Here is a 22,275-nt window from a genome sequence, read left to right as displayed (position 1 = left end):
TCTCAGGGGGACCCACGCAGGAGTATTTTTTAAAAGTTCCGTAAGGAACTACCACTTTAGAAACTTAATATTAATGTTCAGCATGGGAAAAAAAAAAAAAGAGAGAGCAGCCACTTCACATACTCATATATGTGAAGTAGACTTGTAGTTTCATTCAGTGTTGAAATGAAAAAATGTCAATAAATAAGGAGTAAAAAGAAGAGCAAACAGAAACAGCTTGCACAGTGTTTATTTGACACTGAAACGAGGAGCTTCTGTACAATGGAAAGCAGTGTGCCTGGCCCTTAGGCCGGAGGCTAAAGGAACGAGCCAGGTCAGCTGGAGAAGAGACAGACTGCAGAGCTCAGAGAGGTGGGACAGCCAGCTTGATGAAGGGGTCTCGGGAGAAGTGAAGCAAAGAAACTTATCTGCATGAGGAGAAAAGGTGGGAGAAAAAGAAAACAAGTGGCACAATGGTAAAAGGAAAACCAAACTAATAGAGGCAAGCAGCACTTGACACACACGCCAGAAGCAGACATGCAAACCCGCTGCCAGCCGCACCTGCAGAAGGATGTCCATCCTCACCCACCAGCGTCGGGACCCAAGGCCAGCACGCGCCCCTCCACTTCAGGGGCCATTGCCGAGAAGGCCCAAGAACAGAGTTTAAGGCTTTAAGCTAACCCACCTTTCAGAATAGTTAATCATATGCCGTGATTCCCCTCTAGAATCACATTTTAGCATTGGAAGAGACCTTACAGACAGAGGTTCTGACTCACTCCCACATTTATAAATGAGGGAAGGGAGGATGGAATTCTCTCTGCTTTCCACAGAGACAGTTAATCTCCCTCATGGTGATGTGGAGGTTCTAAAACCTGTAAGGTGGCAGGCATGGGCCATACCCTTCAGGCGACCATTTTCCTGCATGGGTGGGTCTGGAAATTTCCAGGTTAGATGGAATTCAGTGCCATATTATTAGAATGAAGGGAACCTTCTATGGAAAGCTCCAGGTTAGAGTTTAAAGAGGCAGAAGTATGATGCTTGGGTCTGGTTAGCAATATGCGGATTAGTTGTGTGTGCTCAGAGTTCTCATGAGAACACGGGATCTACTTCAACTCTCACTGCCTCACACAGTTAAGTTGGGTCACGAACTCCCAACTCATACCAGGCAATCAGGGTTTTATTTCCCAATTCTTTGACACCAGCTGTGGTGCTCATTGTGAATATTTCAATTCCTTTTATCTAAACATGGAAAATTAAAGGCTCTGGTATTCAGCAGATGAACCATTTCTCTCCAGAATCCTTAAAATCGAGGAAGAGATGATCTCTCACAGCACCATTCCTTAGGCTGTACCAGATCAATTTCCTCTCAGTTCATCAGTAACCGGACACTTTGGGGTTCCTTTTTGATATCTCTGGGAAGTTCCTCACAATTATACGTATGGCCTTCTAATTTTACTTGAGCCTAGTTTAATTTCCTAAAATGGCAGCCCTCGAGTCCCTCCTATTTTAGTTCACTGCTTGGTGGGAACCATCTAGCTCAGAGATTGTAAAAGAAACAGATTCTAAAAGGAAAATGATTTGTACAGACAGACTGAATCTGCTTGGCTTTTCTATTAGTAGAATGTAAGCAAAAACCAACTATCCTAGGTGATGCAGAGAGTAAACAGAAAGGCATGAAGACAGAGCTTCTGGAAGTAGAGAAGGGAGCAGTGGTGAGTTTATCATATTAGCATGAGGGCACGGATGTGAGCAGGCAGGGTGGATGAACATTTACATGGAAGTCATATCGTTGAGAGCGTGGTCCAGCTCCTCGCTGATGGCTTTGTACTTCAGTTTCTGAGCGTACAGCTCGTCTATGACCACGAAGTGGAAGGCAGAGGTGCAAGGGCATGGAGAGTGATCAAGAGATGGAGGGTGAGCGGGGGTGGCGTGGAGGCCATCCCGACACAGCAGCAAGAAAGGGGCAGTGCATGAAGGAAGTGGTATCGCAGCAGGTGGCCAATGCAGGAGGCGTGCGTTTTGGTTTTAAATGAATTGAAACAAAAACAAAAAGAACAAAAGCCATTAGAAAATAAAACAAGAGAGACCCAATATGAAAATCATCACAAATATGGTTTGGTCTAGCAGTAAACCAGGTTAAACCCTACATGAAACCACAGAAGGCTATCTGCTGGGTGGGTGACCGGACACCTCTCCCATCTATAGCCCTGTTTTCATGGTGCTGGAGCAGGGAGCCACCTGTGACTATATACAGTGGGGAAAATATCCAAGGGCAGTGTTTTGGAAGAACAATTTGTGACTCCGGTCTGTCATCCGGATCTGGCTCCACCCTCCAACCACTGATTTCCTGACCAAACTAGACTCCTGCGAATATCGGTTTCTGAGAACCCTGGGATATGCTCCTGGGGGTCTTGCTAAGCTACCCAGCTCCCGGTCCAGGGGAGCGAGGGGAGCCACACATTGGAGGGTGGTGCTGGGCCAAGTCTGCAGTGCAGTCTCTGTAATGATGAGGGTTTCATTCTTTGCTGCACTCTGGCAGGCTGTTTTGCAACCATCTGTCACCCTCTCTTCCCCACCAGCTTGGTTCTCATTGGCACCAACATCTGGTGCCTTTGCCAGCCCCTTCTGCCTTTCTTGTCCATTTTAAATATTTCCCTTTCTATTCTTTTTCACAGTTGACCCTCCACAAGCCTCAGAGTTCAACATTCAGGATTTCTGTGAGATAAAGGTGGATGTTAAACAAAACCTACATACCTTAGGGTAAAAGGGCTTAAATATAATCTCAAAAAACAATGTCCTATTATCCCCACACCCTTTCCAGAATGTGAAGCATCTGCCAAGATATGAAGGACTTAAACCCCACCCTTACATTGGATTCTTACTTGGAAGACGAGTTGTGTCTAAAAACAAATCCATGCCGCTCTGACAAATAGGAGGGATCACTAAGCAGAAAATACGCTAGTTGCTCTCACCTACAATCACCTTACCCACAGTGACAAATAAACCTGCCACACTTCTCAGAGTGTGAAGTCAAAGCTGGATGGCAGCTGCCGTTACAGAGGGACGACGGACCTCATCTGCTGGCTAGCAGTCATCTGGTGAGCAGAGGACTCAGGTCCAAGAGTTTAAGAGCCACAGAATGAAAACCCCAGAGGGCAGACAGGAAGAATGTGCAAAAGCAAGGAAGTGTATCAATGAGGGTGCACTTGGATTGGAAAACTGCTTTGGGAGTTCAGTAATCAATTGTAAGAACGGAATTAAAACTCAAGATCTTACCTTCTAAGTCATCAATGCTTTTCTCCAATTTAGTTACTGACCTCTCTGCAAACTCAGCCCGAGTCTCGGCCTGTAATGATTTCATTTATTTCAGTCAAACTTGGGAAGTTTTACATTGCTAGTAGCTACACATACAGGAAGAACTAGAGAATGAAAATCAAGGACAGCACCCATGAAACGGGTCTGGAACCGCCTGTCAATCAGTCACGAGCACGGCACATTAACCCTGGGACCACCTCTAAATATCCCTGACTAGGCTCCACCATACTTTTGAGATGGAGGACCCCTGACCAGACCCATTAAAAACGGGACTCAGTTAAAATCCAGTTGGCGTCATCTGAAACACTCATAGTATTACCTCCTTCAGCTTGTCAGAAAGGACCTTGATCTCTTCCTCATATTTGTCTTCCTTCTGCGAGTACTGTAATTAGAAAGAGCATTCCAGATGTCAGGCCCCCGTTCACTCTAGACTCTGGTCTTCTAATACAAAGAAAGTGCCAGCCCAGCCAACAGATGTTGAGGATCTCTTAGGAGGTAATGGAGCCTCAGGTATCAAATGGCACGCTACAATACATACTCTGTTTTCCTGCCTATTGTTTTACATGGGGTAAGAATGAGATAACTCGGCCATGTGGCGCTTGGTTTAAATTAAATTGTTACAGACGACTCACATGCTCAACATAAAATACGTTCTCTACTAAAGAAAAAAAAAAGACTGTTATCCAATACCCATCCAGAAATCACCTCAAAATGATGCCATTTGCTAAGGAAAATGCCTAAGGGACAGTTGCTTTCATCGGCGAGGCCTCAGATGAGGGAGAGCGAGCCTGTGCTGAGCAGCTCTGAGGAGACGCCTTTCCCCCACACCGTGCTCCTGGCCTACCTTCTCAGCCTGAGCCTCCAGTGACTTCAGGTTGTTCGTCACAGTTTTCAATTCTTCTTCAAGCTCGGCACATTTGCTAACGTTTTCGATCAGAGGCAGAAAGGGTGGGAGACAAGCCCAAGGAGGGAGGAGAGAAAAAGGAGAGGGATGGGAAAAAGTGAGAACTGAGTCCTAGAGAACAAAGGGCTGCCTTAAAGTAGCCAAATCGTCAGGTATTAAAACACTCCATTTTGCCAAGGACACTGTCCCCAACCTCGCAACAGTACAAAGGCAGGGTGACAAAATCCAACAACTCTGAAGGGTGATAATTTGGCTTCTTTTTTGGCTGCACCGAAGAGCATTTATGAAGGAAAAACAAAGAAGTATAAAGGGCCCAAAGAAAGCACTTAAAGCAGGACAGAAGACAGCAGCGGGTGTCGTTATACCAAACGAACCAGGAGACACTGGAAGCTGAAAGACGTCTGGGTTGCAGTTAAACCTAAAACCACACATGAGCCATCAGTACCTTATCCTCTGCAGCCATTAATGCTTTCAAGGTCTGATCCATTATTCTTAATTGTTCTTCCAGCTGTCGGACTTGGCTGTTAGTGGACACAGGAAATGCACAAGGCCATTCTCAACATCAGTGTGCAGGTAAGGCATGCAGTGACACACGCATTCACACAGACGCCCCACGCGAGTCCTCCGTGTTCCGTACTGGCATCCCCGGCAGATGAGTGCCAGAGGAGCCGGGAGCCGGAACAGGGCAATGTGCAGCTGCCAGCAGGTCATGCCGTTTAGTCACCACTCCGGAGTACGCCACGTACAGCAGGCTGGCACCGGGCCCGCTTACCTTTCTGAGAGTTCGGCCCGCTCCTCCGCGCGTTCCAGGTCACTCTCAATGATGACCAGCTTACGGGCCACCTGCAGCACGAGACACAACATGCACACATACACACCATGGGGCTGACAAGCTCTGAGGAAGAGGGCAGGCCACGGAAGCGGGTCCTGGATCCCCCAGACCCTAGATGTTCCTACAGACCAATAAGATGACCCTCTTTCCCCTGGACTGGAGAGAAGCCACCCTCTACCAGAAGAACCAATGGAGGGTAGACCAGAGGCTTCTGCCCACAAAGATCCAGAATGGTTGGTTTTGAGTAGGCAGTGTCATTTTAAGTCTGACCCAGGTGAAGTCCATATAATTACACAGCAGCCAGCCAAAGTGTGGAAGGAGGGAGAGAGAAAAGCCACCATCTCAAAAATAGCTGCATGATGAGACAGGATGCGTTTGATGCCGTCAAGGTAGGGACTGACAAAAAACACTGAAAATAATTCTGAAAACCCTATCAATTTAGAGCTCTGTACCTCAACCTCCTCTTTGTGGAGGAGGTTAAAAATGACAACAGAAGAGCAACAGAAGCTAACAAGAGATGAGCTGGTAAGATGACTAATGAAGTCAACTTGGTGTTCAGTGGAGGAAAGAAACTGAGAGAACGGATCCTCTGAAGCATTTCTGGAAGTAGCAGTAATAATAATAATAATGGTGGTTGTAATAATACAGTGGTCTTAATAATAATACAGTGATAATAATATTACTGGAAGTAGTAGGAATAATAATAATAATGGTGGTCGTAATAATAATAATTATAATGGAAAAAAAGGAATGTAGTACCATTTCAAGATAGCTATGATACATTAAGGGAAAACAAATACAAGTCATATTAGTTTTGTTACCACAGGAGGTTGTTCTCATGGAGACATGACCAGAAGCTGATTCACCTGTGAACCTCTCTTGACAGTGGAATTCTACCATCTTGAAAAGGGAGGAAAGATTGAAAAGGGCCTCTTGAATCTACATGGCCTTCAGTGCATGGACTTGTCTTTATGCTGCCTGAATGGGATGGTGCTAGGCAAATCACACCAGGAAGAGCGGCCTACATGGTGACAGCATGAGAGGCTTTTTCCACAAGGACAAGAGGCCCAACTCTCCCTTCTCCTGGCCAAAGTTCTCTTGTCCTGGTCTGGGGGTTGCAAAGGTAGGGGATCATGAGGAAAGCCTCAGTCCTTCTCAGTGCTATGGACTGGCTTCATGATAAAGCCTGGGATCCCCTAGGAGGATCAAATCACAACTGTTTTCTGGAGACAAAAGAACTCTGCTTCTCAAAACCATCCATTTCCACCAACAAAGCAGACTGTTTCCCTAAAGAGCACAAGGCTGTAAGCACTGCTCCCGGCCCCCACCGAGGCCACTGCTAGGGAGTCCACGAGGCTTTGGTCCCCAAGATCTGACCTCTTCATACTTGCGGTCGGCATCTTCAGCGATGTGCTTGGCCTCTTTCAGTTGGATCTCCTGAATTTCCATTTTCTCCTCATCTTTTTGGGCTCGACTTTCAATGACTTTCATGCCTCTGAAAACGAAGACAAGCAGGAAGACCCAAGGTTTAGAGACGACCAACATAAACCCACACTGCACTGCATGGGTTTGTGTGGCCTGGTGTAACTGGCAGACCAAAACAGAGCACAGAGCCACTTTTACTTTCCAAATCATGAGGCAAAAGTTTCCAGAGCTGAAGGCAGAAAAAGCCATACACTTCTCTATTTATTGTGAATGAAACCTCACTTTCAATACTGGTGAAACTGTCCAGGGATCTAATGCTAAATGAAAGGTACCACGTCAGGATCCTGTTAGAAATTAGGAGGCATGGAAACAGGAAAAGCCAACATACTTGACTTGCTATATAAATAATGGGATTTCTTCCTTTTACTGGTGGGAAGCTTCAGCCTGAAAGTGGACCAAAGTTATAACAAAAACATACTTGTCTTCATGTACTTCTTCCTACAAAGAAGGTAGCTGTTCTCATCCCATTAGCTACAAATGTAAATATCAGATTGAACCATATGAGACTGGTGATACTTAAGGATGTTAGACCTGTAAAAATGGCAATTTCATATGGGTCAACCTATATTTTAGGTAAGAAACTATGAATTTTGCCTTTAATAGAATTCTTTCATAATAGGCATGTTGAGAAACAAACTGATACCAATGTCTACGCTGATGTGTAAGTTTGAATCCCACAGTGTTAAGTTTTGGAAAATGTTAATTGTTCTGTGATATACTACAGTTTTATGGAATAAGTCATGTTAAAATGGGATTCATTTAGCAAAATCTAAGCAGGGAGTTCAGATAAATAAATCACTATTTCTTTGATGAAGCACTACGGTATATATTAGAAAACTGAGATTCAAGCCTTGGCTTGGCCATAAATTCACTGTCAGATTTGGGAAGGCTGTATCAACTGCTAAGCCCTTGTTTCTCATTTATAAAATGAGGGGGCTGGGGTAAACAACCCCTAAATTCCTTTTTACTAAAAAGTCTAACATTGCCAGATTGCCTTTTAGGTTCACTAAGAAGTATATTTCAGGAAGAATAGGCCACAGAACCACTGGGATGTGTGCACTGTAAGAGATGATGAGTCATCCTAAGGAATTCCAAAACTCTTGGTCTGGGAAGAAACAATAAGCAGCAGTGAATAATGAGCTGGGAACTTCAACTCAAAAGCTTCTTGAATCTTGAAGTCTGAAATCACTCCTTATCTCTGGCAGCAGGGAGGAGAAACTCACTTTTATCGAAGAGAGAAGAGAAATGCAAAGAATGGCTGAGTGCATTCACCTGCCCAGATCCTAGCACAGAGCCACTCACCCAGGGTTCTGAGCTACCGGAGAACTCTCTCTCATCTTGTGGAGCTGTGCTGGGATGCTTCTGGGCAACATGAATACATGAGCCTGAGCAGCTGAGCGGAGGAGAAAAATGCTTTTTAGCATGCACGGAGCTGTGCTGGTCTCTATGGCTCTATGGTCTCTATAATTCTCCTTTCCTACCCCCAAGCTGAATCTTGGAGCAGTCAGGCAGAACCAGGTTACAGGGAGCAGGCTCAGAATCCACAGGTAGCTGACTGTCTACGTGTGCACGAGTGCCTTACCAGCATTACTAAGTCCAAAATAATTTACTGTCGCTGATCATATTTCTGTTTTATTGGTGCTTCCTCTTCTACTTATCTGTTGGGTTGACCACTGAGAGTCCCCGGTTCATTTATCCAGGCACAGTCTCTTTTGAGTATTTTAAAATAAAGTGTATTGGGGCGCCTGGGTGGCTCAGTGGGTTAGAGCCTCTGCCTTCGGCTCAGGTCATGATCCCAGGGTCCTGGGATCGAGCCCCACATTGGGCTCTCTGCTCTTCGGGGAGCCTGCTTTCTCCTCTCTCTCTCTGCCTGCCTCTCTGCCTACTTGTGATCTCTGTCTGTCAAATAAAAATAAAATAAAATAATATCTCATTTAAATGTCCATGTCCCTCACTGGACAGTGAGCTCTAGGAGGGCAGGAATAGGGTCTTTTTCTTCCTTGTAACCTCAGGGTTTAAAAGAGTACTTGGCACACAGGCGCCCCACTAACATTAAACAAACAAACCCAGTAAAATTATACCTGGCATTGACTGAGGAAACGATCCCACCAGGGGACTGTAAAAGTCTTAAGCCCTGTCGGGGAAGCCCTCCTGTCACAGCTGGGAAAGGTGGGCTGGGAGAGGCGCGCTCACCTCTCGCTCTCGTCTGCTGCCTTCTCAGCCTCCTCCAGCTTCTGCAAAGCTGTTGCCAGTCGCTCTTGGGCACGATCCAACTCTTCCTCAACCAGCTGGATGCGTCTGTTCAGAGAAGCTACATCGGCTTCAGCCTAGGCAGAGAGAGGGAAAGGCCTCTCAGACCCGGAGAGAAGGCAAGCGCGGTGTCTTCAGGAAGTGGCAGAGCCCGAAACACCTGTCTCAGATGGGAAGCCTGGCCCTGTGGGGAGCTACCTTCAAGTGCAGCCGGTGCCCGGGGCCACTCTGGAGCTGGAGGAGGCGGGGCTGCGTTGATCCAATACCGTGAACACACACACTGGTGTGTTTACACACGCACCATCACAGGGACTGTAAGCAAGTGCGCTCTTGCTGGGTTCCCTCCACAGAACTGGCCCTACCTGACCGCCCTACCTGACCGCCACCTCACTCATGGGGGCCCGAGGGCAGGCTCGGCTACACACCATAAGAGGAGGACAGTCAGAAACCAGATTCAGGGGTCTGCATTCTCCTTTCTCCTGACCACTTGCTCCAAGGGTTCTCATAAAGGAACTAAAATGTTTGAGAATTCAGCCGTTCTAAAATATACACCATAAAGATGCCACAAAATCCAGTAACTGCCCCTCCCCGACCCTCTTCTCAGTAACCCCTGCAGGACTGGGTCAGATGGAACAGGGCCAAGACAAATTTCCCATGTGTTTCTGAGATAAGCTTACTGGCATTTCTTACGAGGCTGCTACAAGAAAAGTTTCAAACTCCTTAAAAGAAAAGCAGTATAGAGACAATTTTTATTGGTATCTGTATCTGAATTAAGAAGTTTCTTTTTTGGGGATGCAACGATTACCTACTATTGCAGGCGCTTGCTACTGGGAGCCTCAGAACACTTGGAAGGCTGTGACGGTCCCTCATACACACTGGCATTGGGGTCTGTTTAAATACCACACATGGAAGTCAAAGCCAGCACTTACCAATCAGATACCACTTTCTTGTTTGCATCCACTTTTATGTGCTTATCACGGGGTGACAAGGTTTTCAGGACACTTGAGAGTTTTCTAAAGATTACAATACATACTTAGGCACCCATGCGAGTTCTATCTACATTCCTATCTTCTTTACTCAACAGGAAGCTTCTTACATGTAGGGAGTCACAGCTTTCTGCACAGGATACAGGCTCAGTGAATGTCTACTGAATAAAACAAGTAAAATCAACCTAATTTAAACAAAACCAACTTTCTTAGCTCATGGACCCATGATGTACACGATCTGAAAGGCACATGTAGTTAGAGAGAGGCTGTGATTATGGCCTTAAATGAAATGAATGTGAGAACATCCAGCTCTTTGCTCATCAGGATTTATAAAATTTTAAATACCAAGTTTTGTCTGGGAAAGAGGTGATTAGGGCATCTCCAACTGTGGTGAAGGACTCGCTCCATAAAACATTGAGATACACTTTCATCTCGTTAAAAATTAGCTATGTAGTAAAAATCAGCTAACGGAGACAGGGAGTAGGGCAAAAGGGAAACAGAATCTGAGGACAGTTTACAACCACACTGGCTACAAGGTAAATCCTTACTGGGTTCTGCTAAGTCTGACCAGCTGGTGAGTATGGTTTTTTCTAAAGGACGGGTGAGGGCAATAGGGACAATTTCTTATGTACAAGAAACTGTCTTTTAGCTCTATTTTTTAAAAAACTGGAAGGAAGTATACATGAAGGGTATACTTTGGGTCAGGTCTGCTTTGTTCACTTTTCTGCATTTCCATTCCTAGTTAAATTCTAATCCCTTTATGAAGGTGGGGGAGGGGGGAGATAAGCAAGCAAGTTGCAAAGTTGAAAACAAAAATGAAGAACAAAAACAAAAATACTGTAGTACAATGTCTACGTCAGGTATTCAAAAGTATTTCTCTCCCCCACCTTCTTTCATTATTATTTCTTTTAATATGAAGGCAAGTATCTTTGTTACAGGTGCTGGGGCCAGAGAAATGTCAGCAACATTTTCCAAATGTTTTCTTGTAGCCACTACCTGCTAAGTTTCTGCTTTGTGTTTCATCTGGGCCCCAAACTTGAGAACTTTTGTAGTCACAGAAAAAGACGACTATTTCTGCTCTAGGGAAAGGACCTTCTGGGTGACAGGGCAATCTAGGTCCTCAGCTCCTCATGTGGCTGAGGCACAAGAGAATAAGGAAACCGTATCCCATGCTCGTTCCTGTCTCTGTACGCAAGATCTCCCTGAGAAGTCCCCCCAACAATCTGTATCTTCCCCCTTATTGCCTCCCACTCTAACATTCCCTCCTTTAGTTCTGGACCCAGTTTTATAAATGTCACTAACTCTTTCCATGGGAGCATGTTGTAAAAACTTAAGACTTCCTGACATTATGAGTTGTGTCCTATAGGAACACCAGCCCATATAGCTTCACATAGGGCACCCAAGCAACAATTGGGAATGGAAGTCTGTTTTTGGAGCTAGGACTGTACGCACACAGAGAACACACCTGTGGGTGGCTCACAAAATGGGGTCTCAACTGATTAGCTGAGAGAGTCCCTAGGCATCATTTAGCAGTTCCCACAGCTGGCTGAGTGTCAGAATCCACAGGAGGTGTGCATTAATAATGCAAAGTTCTAGGCCCCATTCCTAGAGATTCTGATTCAGCAGATCAAAGGGGAGGGCAGGCTCTGCAATATAAATAAGCAACCAGTTCCATTCCTGCACCTTCTCCATCCCACCACCCACAGAAGCTGGCTAATCCTGTGCAAACCACTCTCTGAGGTCTCTGTTCAATAGAGAGGAGAGGGATCTTTGATTCAGAGGGATGACTATGCTAGGGCCATCACGGCGAGACAAGACTAAAACCCCAGTGGCCTGGGTCCTCATGTGTGGGCTCTGTCACTTCTCATGGTCTCCAAGGATGTCACAGCAGCCCTGGAACTAGACGTTCTCACTCCTGGCACTTTCTCTCTTCCTATATCAGAGTGGGAGGTCCTCCACAGCTTCCCCTACCACAACTCCCCTTTAGAAGAAAGGCTTCTGTGACAGAGGCCAGCCAGGACTAGAGAGTTCTGTATTGAATACCATCCACTAAACAAGTCTTCTCAGTCCTTTCTGAAATAAGGTATATGGTATTACATTAAAAAACTTCAACACACAGCACCCATGTGTGACACCTCCCTTATGGACACAGAGCATTTGCTCTCAAGCCAGGAAGCCAATGCCTGCTGCCCCTGAGGTGTCCAGGATAGGCACAGGTGCTTGTAGGCTACCACTGGGACCTGAGGGCAGTGTCTGGGGTAAGTCTATCCCCACGAAAGCTTTCCCTGGGAAAAACCTGGATTCTCACTGGCTTCTCAGGTCCTACCATACTGGTATGATTACAGTGCTGTCTGGGTCCCCAGAATTCAAATTAAGTTTAATTCCACAAATGAATTAAGAACACTTCCTTCTCTTATTTTTACTTGCACGTGCATTGTCTGTGTGCGTGCATGTACACGTGTATGTGTGTATTTGGGGTTATGCCTTGTGTTAAAAGGCCCCTATCTCTCACCTTCACTAGCTTTTATTTCTGGTGTTTTCTAAATTCTGAGGTTTATTGAGGTATTCTCTAAGGCTCCGTTCATCACAGAACCTGGGCAGTCTACTTAAGATCTAACCTGAGATTACATTTGCCAGTCCAAGCCCATAGCCACATGAGTATCTGCTACTTTAAAAGCACATACAAATAACAAGGCGTTTGGGAAGGGGCAAGACCCCCGAAGCAGATTATTTCCAGACATGGAAGTCACCCTGATTGTGCTGGGTTAGCTTCTTCTAACAACGGGCCCATGTTTTTCCCACTGCTGGTGGAGTCTTTCAGTTTGGGATGCTGGTTTCTTTTATTTCAAAAGTGCTATTGTGTCTCAATATGTAATGAGCTCCTCAGAAAAGAGACTGCTATATTAGCAAAGGCTACCAATTATCTTCCTGCAAGATCTGTTGTTAACCACCAGACACTTTGCAGTTATGCCTGCCCTGTCCCCTCACGCAACCCAAAAGTACAAGCTACCTACACAGAAACCAAGGGCAGGCACACCACTCCCCCGACCCAACACAGTACCACATGGAAATCAACGGTATGGCCCCCTCAATTCAGCAAAATATTACTCCAAATCAGATTTGGAGTAAGAAAGAAAACTTTTACAAGGCCTAGATTTTCGTGAAATCCAGATGTTTTAGCCAAAACAACAACAAAAAACAACCAAAAAAACCCCACAAAAAACCCCAAAAGTAATGATTTTTACATTTAAAAAAAAGTATTATAGTTAAGATTATTAAGAAAAAAAATATCTGTAGGAAAATAACACGATATCCTAAAAAGTGATCCTCCAGAATACATCTTCAAAGTCCTGCCTGAACCAGAGTGGAACATGAGATGATCAAAGGTCAGGCATTTTTATTTCACGCAAACTGTAGTTATACAGAGAAGGTTTCACTCAACTTGCTGTGTAAGACCAAGTGACTATGGCCAAGTTAAACTTCTGCCCTTATATGGTAAGCAGAGGGGAAAAAAAAACCACTGATGACATTAAGGGGCACTCCCATGGATAACAGATAAACACAACCTCCTCTATCTGTGCCAAAGCCTGTAATTTATGAGGCATATTTGTATAATGAGGGAGAACGGACATGAACAGGGCATTGTAGTGCCCTTGCCTTGCCTACATATGAAAACAGAAATCATGAGTGTATATTCCAGTTACTGCCAGTAACTGGGGGTGCCAATGTGAGCACGAAGCACACCCTCGAGCCTCCTGGTCTCAGAGATATTTACCAACTCAAAAGTGAGAGATGGCAGGAGATTTCTGTAAATTGGCTACTTCCCACGATTTAATAAAATGACCAGTTAAAAACCTACAGGCTACAACTTTAAGTCTCCTTGTTTGCTGGATACCAGAAAGGAGGAAAGACTGGCTCCTTCCTGCTACTTTTTCCTTTGATAATGACAAAAAAACCATGCAAAACCCTAGTGGGTCACAAGATCCAGAGTCAATCATTATATCAAGCAAAGTATCCTCATTCCAACACTTTGAAGGGCCCACACACCTTGGAAAAACAAACCAGTAGGAAATAAGCGATAGCCAATTTTTCCAAGGTAAGTGCTGGCATAATAGGGCCAATTAACTACAGCATGTCTGAACTCTCGAGAATCAGAATTTAGGGCCAACTCTGAAAACATTTTTTGCAGTGGCTCATGATTCTGTCACTAACCCTGTATCTTTGCTGCCAAGAGAAAATGACTAAGCTTAACTCACAGCTCTGACCACTACCAAGAGACTGCCGTCAATAAGCTACCTCTTAGGTTCCAGATGCAGAAGTCAGGAGCAACTCTCAATCTGAAATGGTCTCTTCAATGGTCGGATTCAGCCCTCAAATCGCTACCTTTAAAGGTTCTGTGTCCAGTCACCTGGATAGAGTGTTTTCCAAATTACTTACAAAAAACAGAACCAATTAAACCACTTAAAGGACACCTGGGTGGCTCAGTTGGTTAAGCGCCTGCCTTGGGCTCAGGTCATGATCCCAGGGTCCTGGGATACAGTCTCACATTGGGCTCCTTGCTCAGCAGGGTGCCTGCTTCTGCCTCTGCCTGCGGTTCTCCCTGCTTGTGCTCACTCTCTTGATCTCTCTCTCTATCACATAAATAAATAAAATCTTAAAAAAAAAACCACTTTAAATACAAAACTCTGAAAAGAACAAAAGCATCTTTAGCCAACGGGCAAAAGCAGGAAGACTACTGTTACGAAAACGATGCACAAAAGAGAAGATGCATGGAAGAGTAACAACGTGCCCCTCATGAAGTTAATCTGCTTCGAACATCAGTCGCTGGGGTAGGAGTCGATATAAGGCGCTGCTGGATAGGGCCACACATTCCCTTTCTTAGGAGGGTGAGGGGAGTTCTACCGACTTCCACCAATGATACCATTTCAACCAAACATCTTCCCCAGTCTGCCCATGTCCTCTCTCCAAATTCCAAAAGAAAAAAAATTATTGATTAAAAGCATGTATATGGAGTGTTTTCAGATGTAGTGAAACGAGCAGGCCATTTTTAAAGACCCTCTGATAGGTGGTGAACCAAAGGCAAAGCGGCAACGAGCAAAGCCAAGTGCTGTGCAGTTTTAACACCAGCTGACACTTAGCACTTACTCTGCTGTGCCCAACAGCACTGTGACTTCTTTACGTAAACTAAATCCCTTCGCCACCTAAACAGGCAAGAACTACTAGGATTATGCACATTGTAAAGTTAGGGATCTGAGAGACTGAAAAGTTTATTTGCCCAGTGTCTCACAGATAGTAAGTAGCAGAAACCAGAATTCAAATTCTGCCAGTCTGGGTCGAGTTCTCATTCTTATCCATCATGTTCTATTAGTTTTAAAGGTTAAAGGACAGCAGTTAGCCAATAAGAGAGGAAACTGCAATCAGTTTATTGCCCTGTCAAATTCAGACACATCTATGCAATCCCTGCTGACTCGGTCTCAAGAAAATTATCTTTTCCTTATTCACTTCCTGACTCCTGTCTGCATTTTATCTGAAATTTCCTCTAGTTAGGGCTTCCTAAGTGAACCCATTTGCTTCTATGTATTTCATGCAAAACAGGTCTTGAAGTTCCCGCAGCCATATTGCCATTACCAACACCTAACCAATAGGATTTGCTCAACTCAGAATGGGTCCATATTAAGCACAGCTGGACACCATATTATGCTTGCCATAATATTCCCAAGGTGTTTGAGTATGCTGATTTGAAACACACACTCAAAAACCAACAAATAGCAAATGCCTGGACTACCTCTGTTCCTGTCTGTTGGATACATTTATTTGCCTTAGAAGAAAGGAAGGAAGCCACCAGGTATTACACTCAGCATGGGGGAGGGGGAAGCCGGCAAGAGAATACACCCAATAATTGTTGGCATTTGGCCAACTTTTTTTCAATACTCGGTAACAAAGGAATGGCTGTATAAGACCGCTAGGAAGGAGAGATGGTTAATACAAAGGGAAAGGTGAACAGGTCTTATACTGTGTAAGTCAGAATCTGGCGCTGTCAATGTCTCAACCACCACAAAGAAATAGGCTTCCAGAAAACCGATGATCAACGGGGATGGTGGAGTTTAGCATCCCCAGGCCCTAAAGTCTGGCAGTACCCCAGACTTGCCCTGTCAGCGTCCCTTTCCAAAGGAACGGATTTCCAAAAGGATTTCCCTCTTCCCTCCCCACCCTTCGAGTAAATACGACTAACAGCGCAAAGTGCACATCCCGGGGGACCCAAGACACCCGGACCGAAAGCAAATAACCCCAAAATAGAGCCCTTTCTGGGAAACTGGTGCTTCCAGAACCTTCTCAACACCACTCCTGCTCCCCCTCCGGGCTTTTACTTTAAACCAGCGAAGATGGAAAAAAAGGGCTGAGAAGAACAGGCAAGGCCGCTCCCTAGAACCAGGCGCCAGCTGCCCCAGGTGCGCCAGGTGCATTCCCGGAGGCGTTGAGGGCAGGGGCAGGTAGACTATGGAGGGCCCTGCACCTCGCAGTGGGCCCGACTGCGGGGGAGGCCCTCTGGGTCGGGGTGGGTGGGCGATGGGTGGGTCCCTTACGGTCTCCCTCAGCTTCCTCTCGTAGTCCAGCTCGCGCTGCAGACTGCCCGCGCGCTCCTCCGCGGCGTCCGCCTGCTCCTGCAAGCTCCGGATTTTCCTCCGCACCGCCTCCAGCGAGCTGCTCCCGGCCATCACTCCGGGCGGCGGCGGCGGGCTGGCGGGCAGGCTGCGGTGCGAGAGGCCGGCTGCTGCGCTCCAGCCGCCGCTGCCGCACTCCTGAGCGCCCGGCCGCCCCGCCCAGGCCGCGCCGCGCAACGGCGGCGCCCCCAGCGGCCCAGGACCAGCCCGGAAGTCGCGGTCTCCCGGGCGGCGAAGGCGAACCGCAGGCGGGTGCGCGAGCGCCGGGGGCGGGCACAGCGGCCGGGGCGGGGCACGCGCCACGGACCCCGGGAATTTGCAAACCTCGGGAGATACTGCGCATGCTCGCGGCAGCCGGGCGGGCGGAGGCGGTGGGCACGCTGGGGGACACCTGGAGAGCAGAGCACCGCCCGGCGGCCAGCGTGCCAGGAATTTTACTTGGACTCCCAGCGGCCTGCCTTGGTTCCCCGGTGACCCGGGGTAACGGACTTGGCTGCTAAGGGCGACGGTGCCGCCTACTGGCGGCGGGAGCATCGCACCCGGGAGTTACAGATTCCCAAGCCAAGAGGGAGAGAAGCTGAGAGAAGGGTTTGGGGCCTGAATGTGTCCCCAGAGGGATAATTCCTCGTTGCAGAAAACCCCAGCACGCAAGATCCTAACCACAACAACCTTCCTCCCTCACCAAACTTGCGAAGTGAAAGCCACTAACATACTGCATTGTGATTAAATCTTCTTCTAAATACATCCTTTCTAGGTTCGAATCCGGCTCCTAGACTTCTCCAGGCTGTTGACTTGGGCCAAATAACTTGACTTTTCTAGGCTTCATCTATAAAAGTGGGGTTAATAGTAGTACTTTCCTCACAGGGCTGTGGCGAGGATTATGAAATCATACAAAGCACTCAGCACCACACATTGTGCATAAACGATCGCTTTCGCGATAAAGATGCAGGCACTGTCTTAAGGTTCAGGCGGGGGCGCATAACCAGCTGTGTTCTCAGAGCCCCGAGCCTCTTGGGGACTCACTTTCCTTTCCATAAAGACAATCATCTGGAGGGTCTCTTACACTTCCGAACGTCTTTGGTTTGAGTTCAGCCTCAGATCTTTTGGAATCTGACCAATTCTGGGTTGGACTGGGATGCCTTTCAAAGGCACAGCCGTGAAGGCTACAGAACCCTATGAGAGCCTCTGACTACAGCTGGATGAAAACCCAATCTCTGGGAACGGTCCTCTGCCAATCCTCCCTCTGGGGTGCATTTTTAGATGCCTTCTAGATCTCATGGCTTTCTTCCTCACCTTTCTCACAGGAGGTCCTTCATGTCAGTTTCTGATTAAGTGTGGGAATAATGAAGAAAAAAAAAATACAATCCCCCCTCAAAGCCCTAACAACAACCCTCCTCTATTGCTCCACTACCCCCCCCCCCCCATTTTCTTCGGACTCTGTCACAGTCTCCCTGGAGACTCTCACAAACCTCAGCATGTGCCCTCACGTCCTGTAGGTGGAGCCTCTCGCTTTGTTTCCATACAGTTCATCTGGTCAGGCAGGAGTTACAACTCCTCCCCTAGAGGAGTACCAGACCGTGAGTGGGCCTCCAACTTTGAAGGTGGAGGAAGGGGGTGTCTCGGGGCCTCCAGGAGAAGCCAGGGAAACTGCTGGACATTTGCAAGTGCTCTCGGCAGCCAACTAATGACTTAATGTCCTGCTTTTCAAACACCTGGGAAAGACAGTTTCAGGTGAGTTCATTTTCATGCTGATGTCATTATACAAGAGTTTAGGACAGTTCTCAACCTTGGCTGCACATTTAAAAAATACTAATGCGTGGGTTCCACTCCCAGAGATTCTGATTTAATTGACCTGGGATGCAACCTGGATTCGGGGTTTTAAAACCACCCTAGGAAAATTCTGTTTACATAAGGTTGAGAATTACTGATTTAGGAAGCAAAAACCTACAGGGAATAAAGACTCACATACTGCAAATATTATATACATCACAATTATTGGGGAAGGGTTGAGGGGCTGGTGAGAAAATGGAGTCCTGGATCCCCTTTAGGCTCATTTAGGCGGAACACCAAAAATTTCACACCAAAAGCTACCTTGTGAATTACAACTGTTTATGCCAGGAAGCCCCCTCCTTGTGGAATAAGATTTGAAAAGTATGTTGGTAAATAAGCAGAAAAATATTTTTAATAGCAGGAAAAAAATGAAAATGTTTTTACACTGGTGAGTAATGACAGTGAAGTATCCCAATTCCAAATGTAGTATGATTCTACCTCAGGAAGCTGACCTGCTACCTCCCTCTTTTTCCAGTGTTATCAGTCTCTTCCTCCTGAAGTCTTGCCTATTTTTACTAGTTAGGAATCACTTTAAATATAGCTTTTCTCGGGTGCCTGGGTGGCTCAGTGGGTTAAAGCCTTTGCCTTCGGCTCAGGTCATGATCCCAGGGTCCTGGGATCAAGCCCCACGTCGGGCTCTCTGCTCAGCTGGGAGCCTTCTCCCTCCTCTCTCTCTGCCTGCCTTTCTGCCTACTTGTAATCTCTGCCTGTCAAATAAATAAAATCTTTATGAAAAAAATATATAGCTTTTCTTCGCAAATGTCCTTCAACATCCCTACAGGTTCCAGACAACCTAAAATGTCTTAAAAGGGAAGACAATCAATATATTACCAAAAGAAAGAAAGAAAGAAAAGTACCATATTAGGGATAGTTTTCCGGTAGGGAAAAAAAAAAAGGAACCAAACTGTTTCAGAAATGTCCCTCCCCTGCTAACCACGCCTCCCCAGGTGGCTTTAAATACCCTCATTTTCACTGCAGCCCCACCTCATTCCAGCATTCCCTGAAACAAGACTTTTCCATAAAGACATGATAGCACCACATAGTTAAAATAATTATGATCTTTTTTCCCTTTAAGAGTTGTAGTAGCTTTTTTCTCTTTCTCTTGCCTTCAGTCTTACTGGGCTATTTTCAAATTCTCTGCATTCTTTTCCTTATAAGGAATATCTCTCCTTGATCTATCAGTGGCTCTTTTGAAAAAAGCTAAATAAACGTCCTGCTGGAGAATTTGGGGGAGACAGACATCCTCCATTTAACCTTATACGGAGCAGACATCTGATCTATATTATACAGAGCAGGCGCAGAGTTATGTGTATTTTTTGGCTCGGTTTCTGAAGCCAGGTAGTTTGTAACTTTAATGTTTTAGCTAAGTTGGTGCTTCTGTGAACCCCCTTTCCAGTAATCTTGACGGTCATTGATTTGTCGATTCTCAAGGTTTTATGTCTGGATTTCTCATTTACAAAGCATGCTTGGAGATCACACTTTAAGCCTTTCAAGCCACAAAAAGCTGTTACTGGTTTCAAGACCCAAGACCCTCCAGCAATTTGCATTTCACACTCATACAAGAAATTCTGCCATTGTGCTTGGTAGTTCAGCTTCTGGGCACAGCTTTCCCTGGTGCTCATACATTCTTGGAATTGTTACTAACTTCCCAAGGAATTCTTTCCTAATTGGGCCTCTAGCCTTAATGAGCTTCTACAATGGAATCCAACAGTGTGAAAAGAAGTCTTTCCTTTGGAAGTCTAATGCTTGGCTTGACTTATGGGGCAGAAGAGGGAGGCTCTTCAGCGAAAAAAGATTCCAAAGCGCAGTGGGCAAAGAGCTGGTAGTTTTTGCAGTGTGTGTATCACGGCTGAAACTATGTGGTGGTTGTCAGAAGGCTGACAGGTGGGGGTGGGGCAAGCAGGAGGGGCAGGGGGCAGTTAGCTCACTATACCATATAAAGCACTGAGCTATATATAACTCTCGGGGTACTTTCAGGATCGAGCGCTGTCAGACTGCAGACCCAAGCAAGTATCATCTTCCCAGGCAGATCTTAAGGGCTGGATTAAGGCTTCCCTAGTAAGAAAGGAGGACTCAAGGGCCGCTGCACCCCAACATCGAGCTCAGCCTTCTAAGTCAAAGTAGCACCATGCCATTCCTTCCCTTTAGAGCCAGGCTCTCTGTATCCTGACTAGACTCACCATGGAAAACCAGGCATTCCCACCCACCAGATACAGCAAAGGAAAGAAGGCAAAGAAAACCAGGCATTCTGTTTGCACCAACCTTGGTGATGACACCTCAGAGGTTTTCTGCCACGGGGGAGGCAAGGTTCACCTCCAGCATCCAATTTCAGCCACTCCACTGCCCAGCCTGTCACCCACCCACCTCCACCCCCCAGGAGTGGGAAAGAAGGAGAAAAAGAGGAGTGGATGAAATATAAATGAATGTGTGCAACAGAAGTCTGAGGCAGCATCCAGTGCTCTGAGCCATGTCAGGGCTGTGTGCGGGTGTCCAGCAGGAGGAGGTGACCCTCTTCCATTGCTCTTTGGCTACTGTGATGACCATAGGGTAGCCACTAGGCAGGAGGGGAGGGAGGTAGTGTGTGCATGCACTTACGTCCGTGGCCTTTTTTTCTGCCAGCTCCAACTTCTCCTGGGCATCTTTGAGAGCCTCGGAGTATTTGTCCAGTTCATCTTCAGTGGCCTTGAGTTTCTTTTGCAGCGACACCAGCTCATCTTCCAGCTGGGAGTTGGCCGTGGGGGACGGGGAGGGGTGGGGGTGGGGTGCAGCAGGCAGCGTGATCCCGCAGGGGAGGGGTGTGGGTGCACAGAACCAGAAGGACAGGGACAGCGGGAGAGAGAGGGAAGGACAGGGAGGGAGAGAGAAAGAGAGAGAGAGAGTTAGCCATTCGTGCGCCGCGCCACGCCGCGCGCCCTCGGTACCTTGGCGGCGGCCTCATCCGCGGCCAGGAGGCTGTCCTCCGCCTTGTGCAGCTCCTCCAGCACCCGGTCCCGCTCGTCCTCCGACGCCCGCAGCAGCTTCTCCTTCGCCGCGATGTCCTCCTCGAGCTGGGGGGCAGCGGCGGGCGGGCGCGGGTGGCCGGCACGGACCGGGTGTTAGACACACACAACACACGGGCGCCTGGTTGGCTGGGGCCCCTGGCTTGGGGCGCCGCCGACTTGGAGTTCAAGGGGCTCTAGGTAACCTCTCCTGAAGCTGGAACCGCACGGTGGCCCACCCTGCAACCCCACCTCCCGCGGGACGAGTCTCCCGCCGACGTCTCAGCGGGCTCAAGTCGACAAGTGGGGTGCAGAAAAACGCCCCTACGTCCCTGGCCTTCGGGCCGTACTCTCTATTCTGTCCCATCTTTGTTCCTAAGAAAAAACTTCATGACTCCCCCCCACCCCCGCCCCCCGCCCAGTCTCTATCCCTGTTGAAGCTTTCATTCTTTCCAGTCAAAAGTACAGAAAAATGTCTAACACCTTCTGGACTCGATTTCCCTCAACCACCCCCCCAATCCAACATTGATCCCCAACCCTGAGAATCAAGTGCCTCTAGGACTTGAGATGACTTCGCGGGCTCTGGAAAGCAGAGGAGGGAAATAAATGTCCCCAGACGAGACCAAAAAGTTAGAATTAGCCCGTCTTGCTCTTCCCCTCCCCCTTCTCAGCTGCGCGCCCCTGGCCGCCCAGGAGTAGGGGGGTGGTTCCCCCCGTCCTCGAGGTGAGCGGCCCGGAAGGGGTGCCAGGCGGCCAGGGCTCGGGGGCACCCGGGCGGGCGCAGGACTGGGGACGCGCAGACCTGCTTGCTCCTGTCCTCCGCCGCCTTCTTATCGGCTTCGGCTTGCTCGGCTCGATCCAAGGCGTTCTCCTTGTCGAGCTTGAGCATCTGCATCTTTTTCTTGATGGCGTCCATGGTGGCGGTGGCGAGGGGCCCTGGGGCTGCGGCGGGAGCGGCGAGGCGAGTGCACGGTGGGGCGGCCGAGCCGGAGTGCGAGCGCGGAGCCGCCTGCTGCTCCCAGATATGTACTTTCCCAAGGGGGCGACCGCATTC

The 22,275-nt window shown here is 47.4% G+C and overlaps 1 protein-coding gene across 24 annotated transcripts in view; it reads right to left on the bottom strand.

The window, feature by feature from the left end:
• Window positions 1-22,275, bottom strand: part of TPM1 (tropomyosin 1) — a 27,696-nt gene extending 5,421 nt beyond the window's left edge. Inside the window, exons 1-10 of one of the 24 annotated variants that reach the window (XM_059180707.1) lie at window positions 22,024-22,269; window positions 20,839-20,964; window positions 8,709-8,842; window positions 6,408-6,525; window positions 4,971-5,041; window positions 4,644-4,719; window positions 3,614-3,676; window positions 3,256-3,325; window positions 1,754-1,832; window positions 212-407 (exon numbers count right to left, since the gene is read on the bottom strand). In XM_059180707.1, coding sequence (XP_059036690.1) covers window positions 404-407; window positions 1,754-1,832; window positions 3,256-3,325; window positions 3,614-3,676; window positions 4,644-4,719; window positions 4,971-5,041; window positions 6,408-6,525; window positions 8,709-8,842; window positions 20,839-20,964; window positions 22,024-22,137 — 855 coding nt within the window. In that variant the 5' untranslated portion in view covers window positions 22,138-22,269 and the 3' untranslated portion in view covers window positions 212-403. Of the gene's footprint in view, window positions 1-211; window positions 408-1,749; window positions 1,833-3,255; window positions 3,326-3,613; window positions 3,677-4,138; window positions 4,215-4,643; window positions 4,720-4,970; window positions 5,042-6,407; window positions 6,526-8,708; window positions 8,843-16,335; window positions 16,612-20,838; window positions 20,965-21,164; window positions 21,291-22,023 lie in introns of those variants that run through there. The other 23 variants (XM_059180704.1, XM_059180717.1, XM_059180718.1 and 20 more) reach the window with 23 other exon arrangements.

This window comes from Mustela lutreola, chromosome 7 (genome assembly GCF_030435805.1).
Source record: "Mustela lutreola isolate mMusLut2 chromosome 7, mMusLut2.pri, whole genome shotgun sequence".
Taxonomy (NCBI): domain Eukaryota; kingdom Metazoa; phylum Chordata; class Mammalia; order Carnivora; family Mustelidae; genus Mustela; species Mustela lutreola.
The sequence above is the reverse complement of the archived record's forward strand: the minus strand, read 5'-3'. Positions and strand labels throughout refer to the sequence as shown.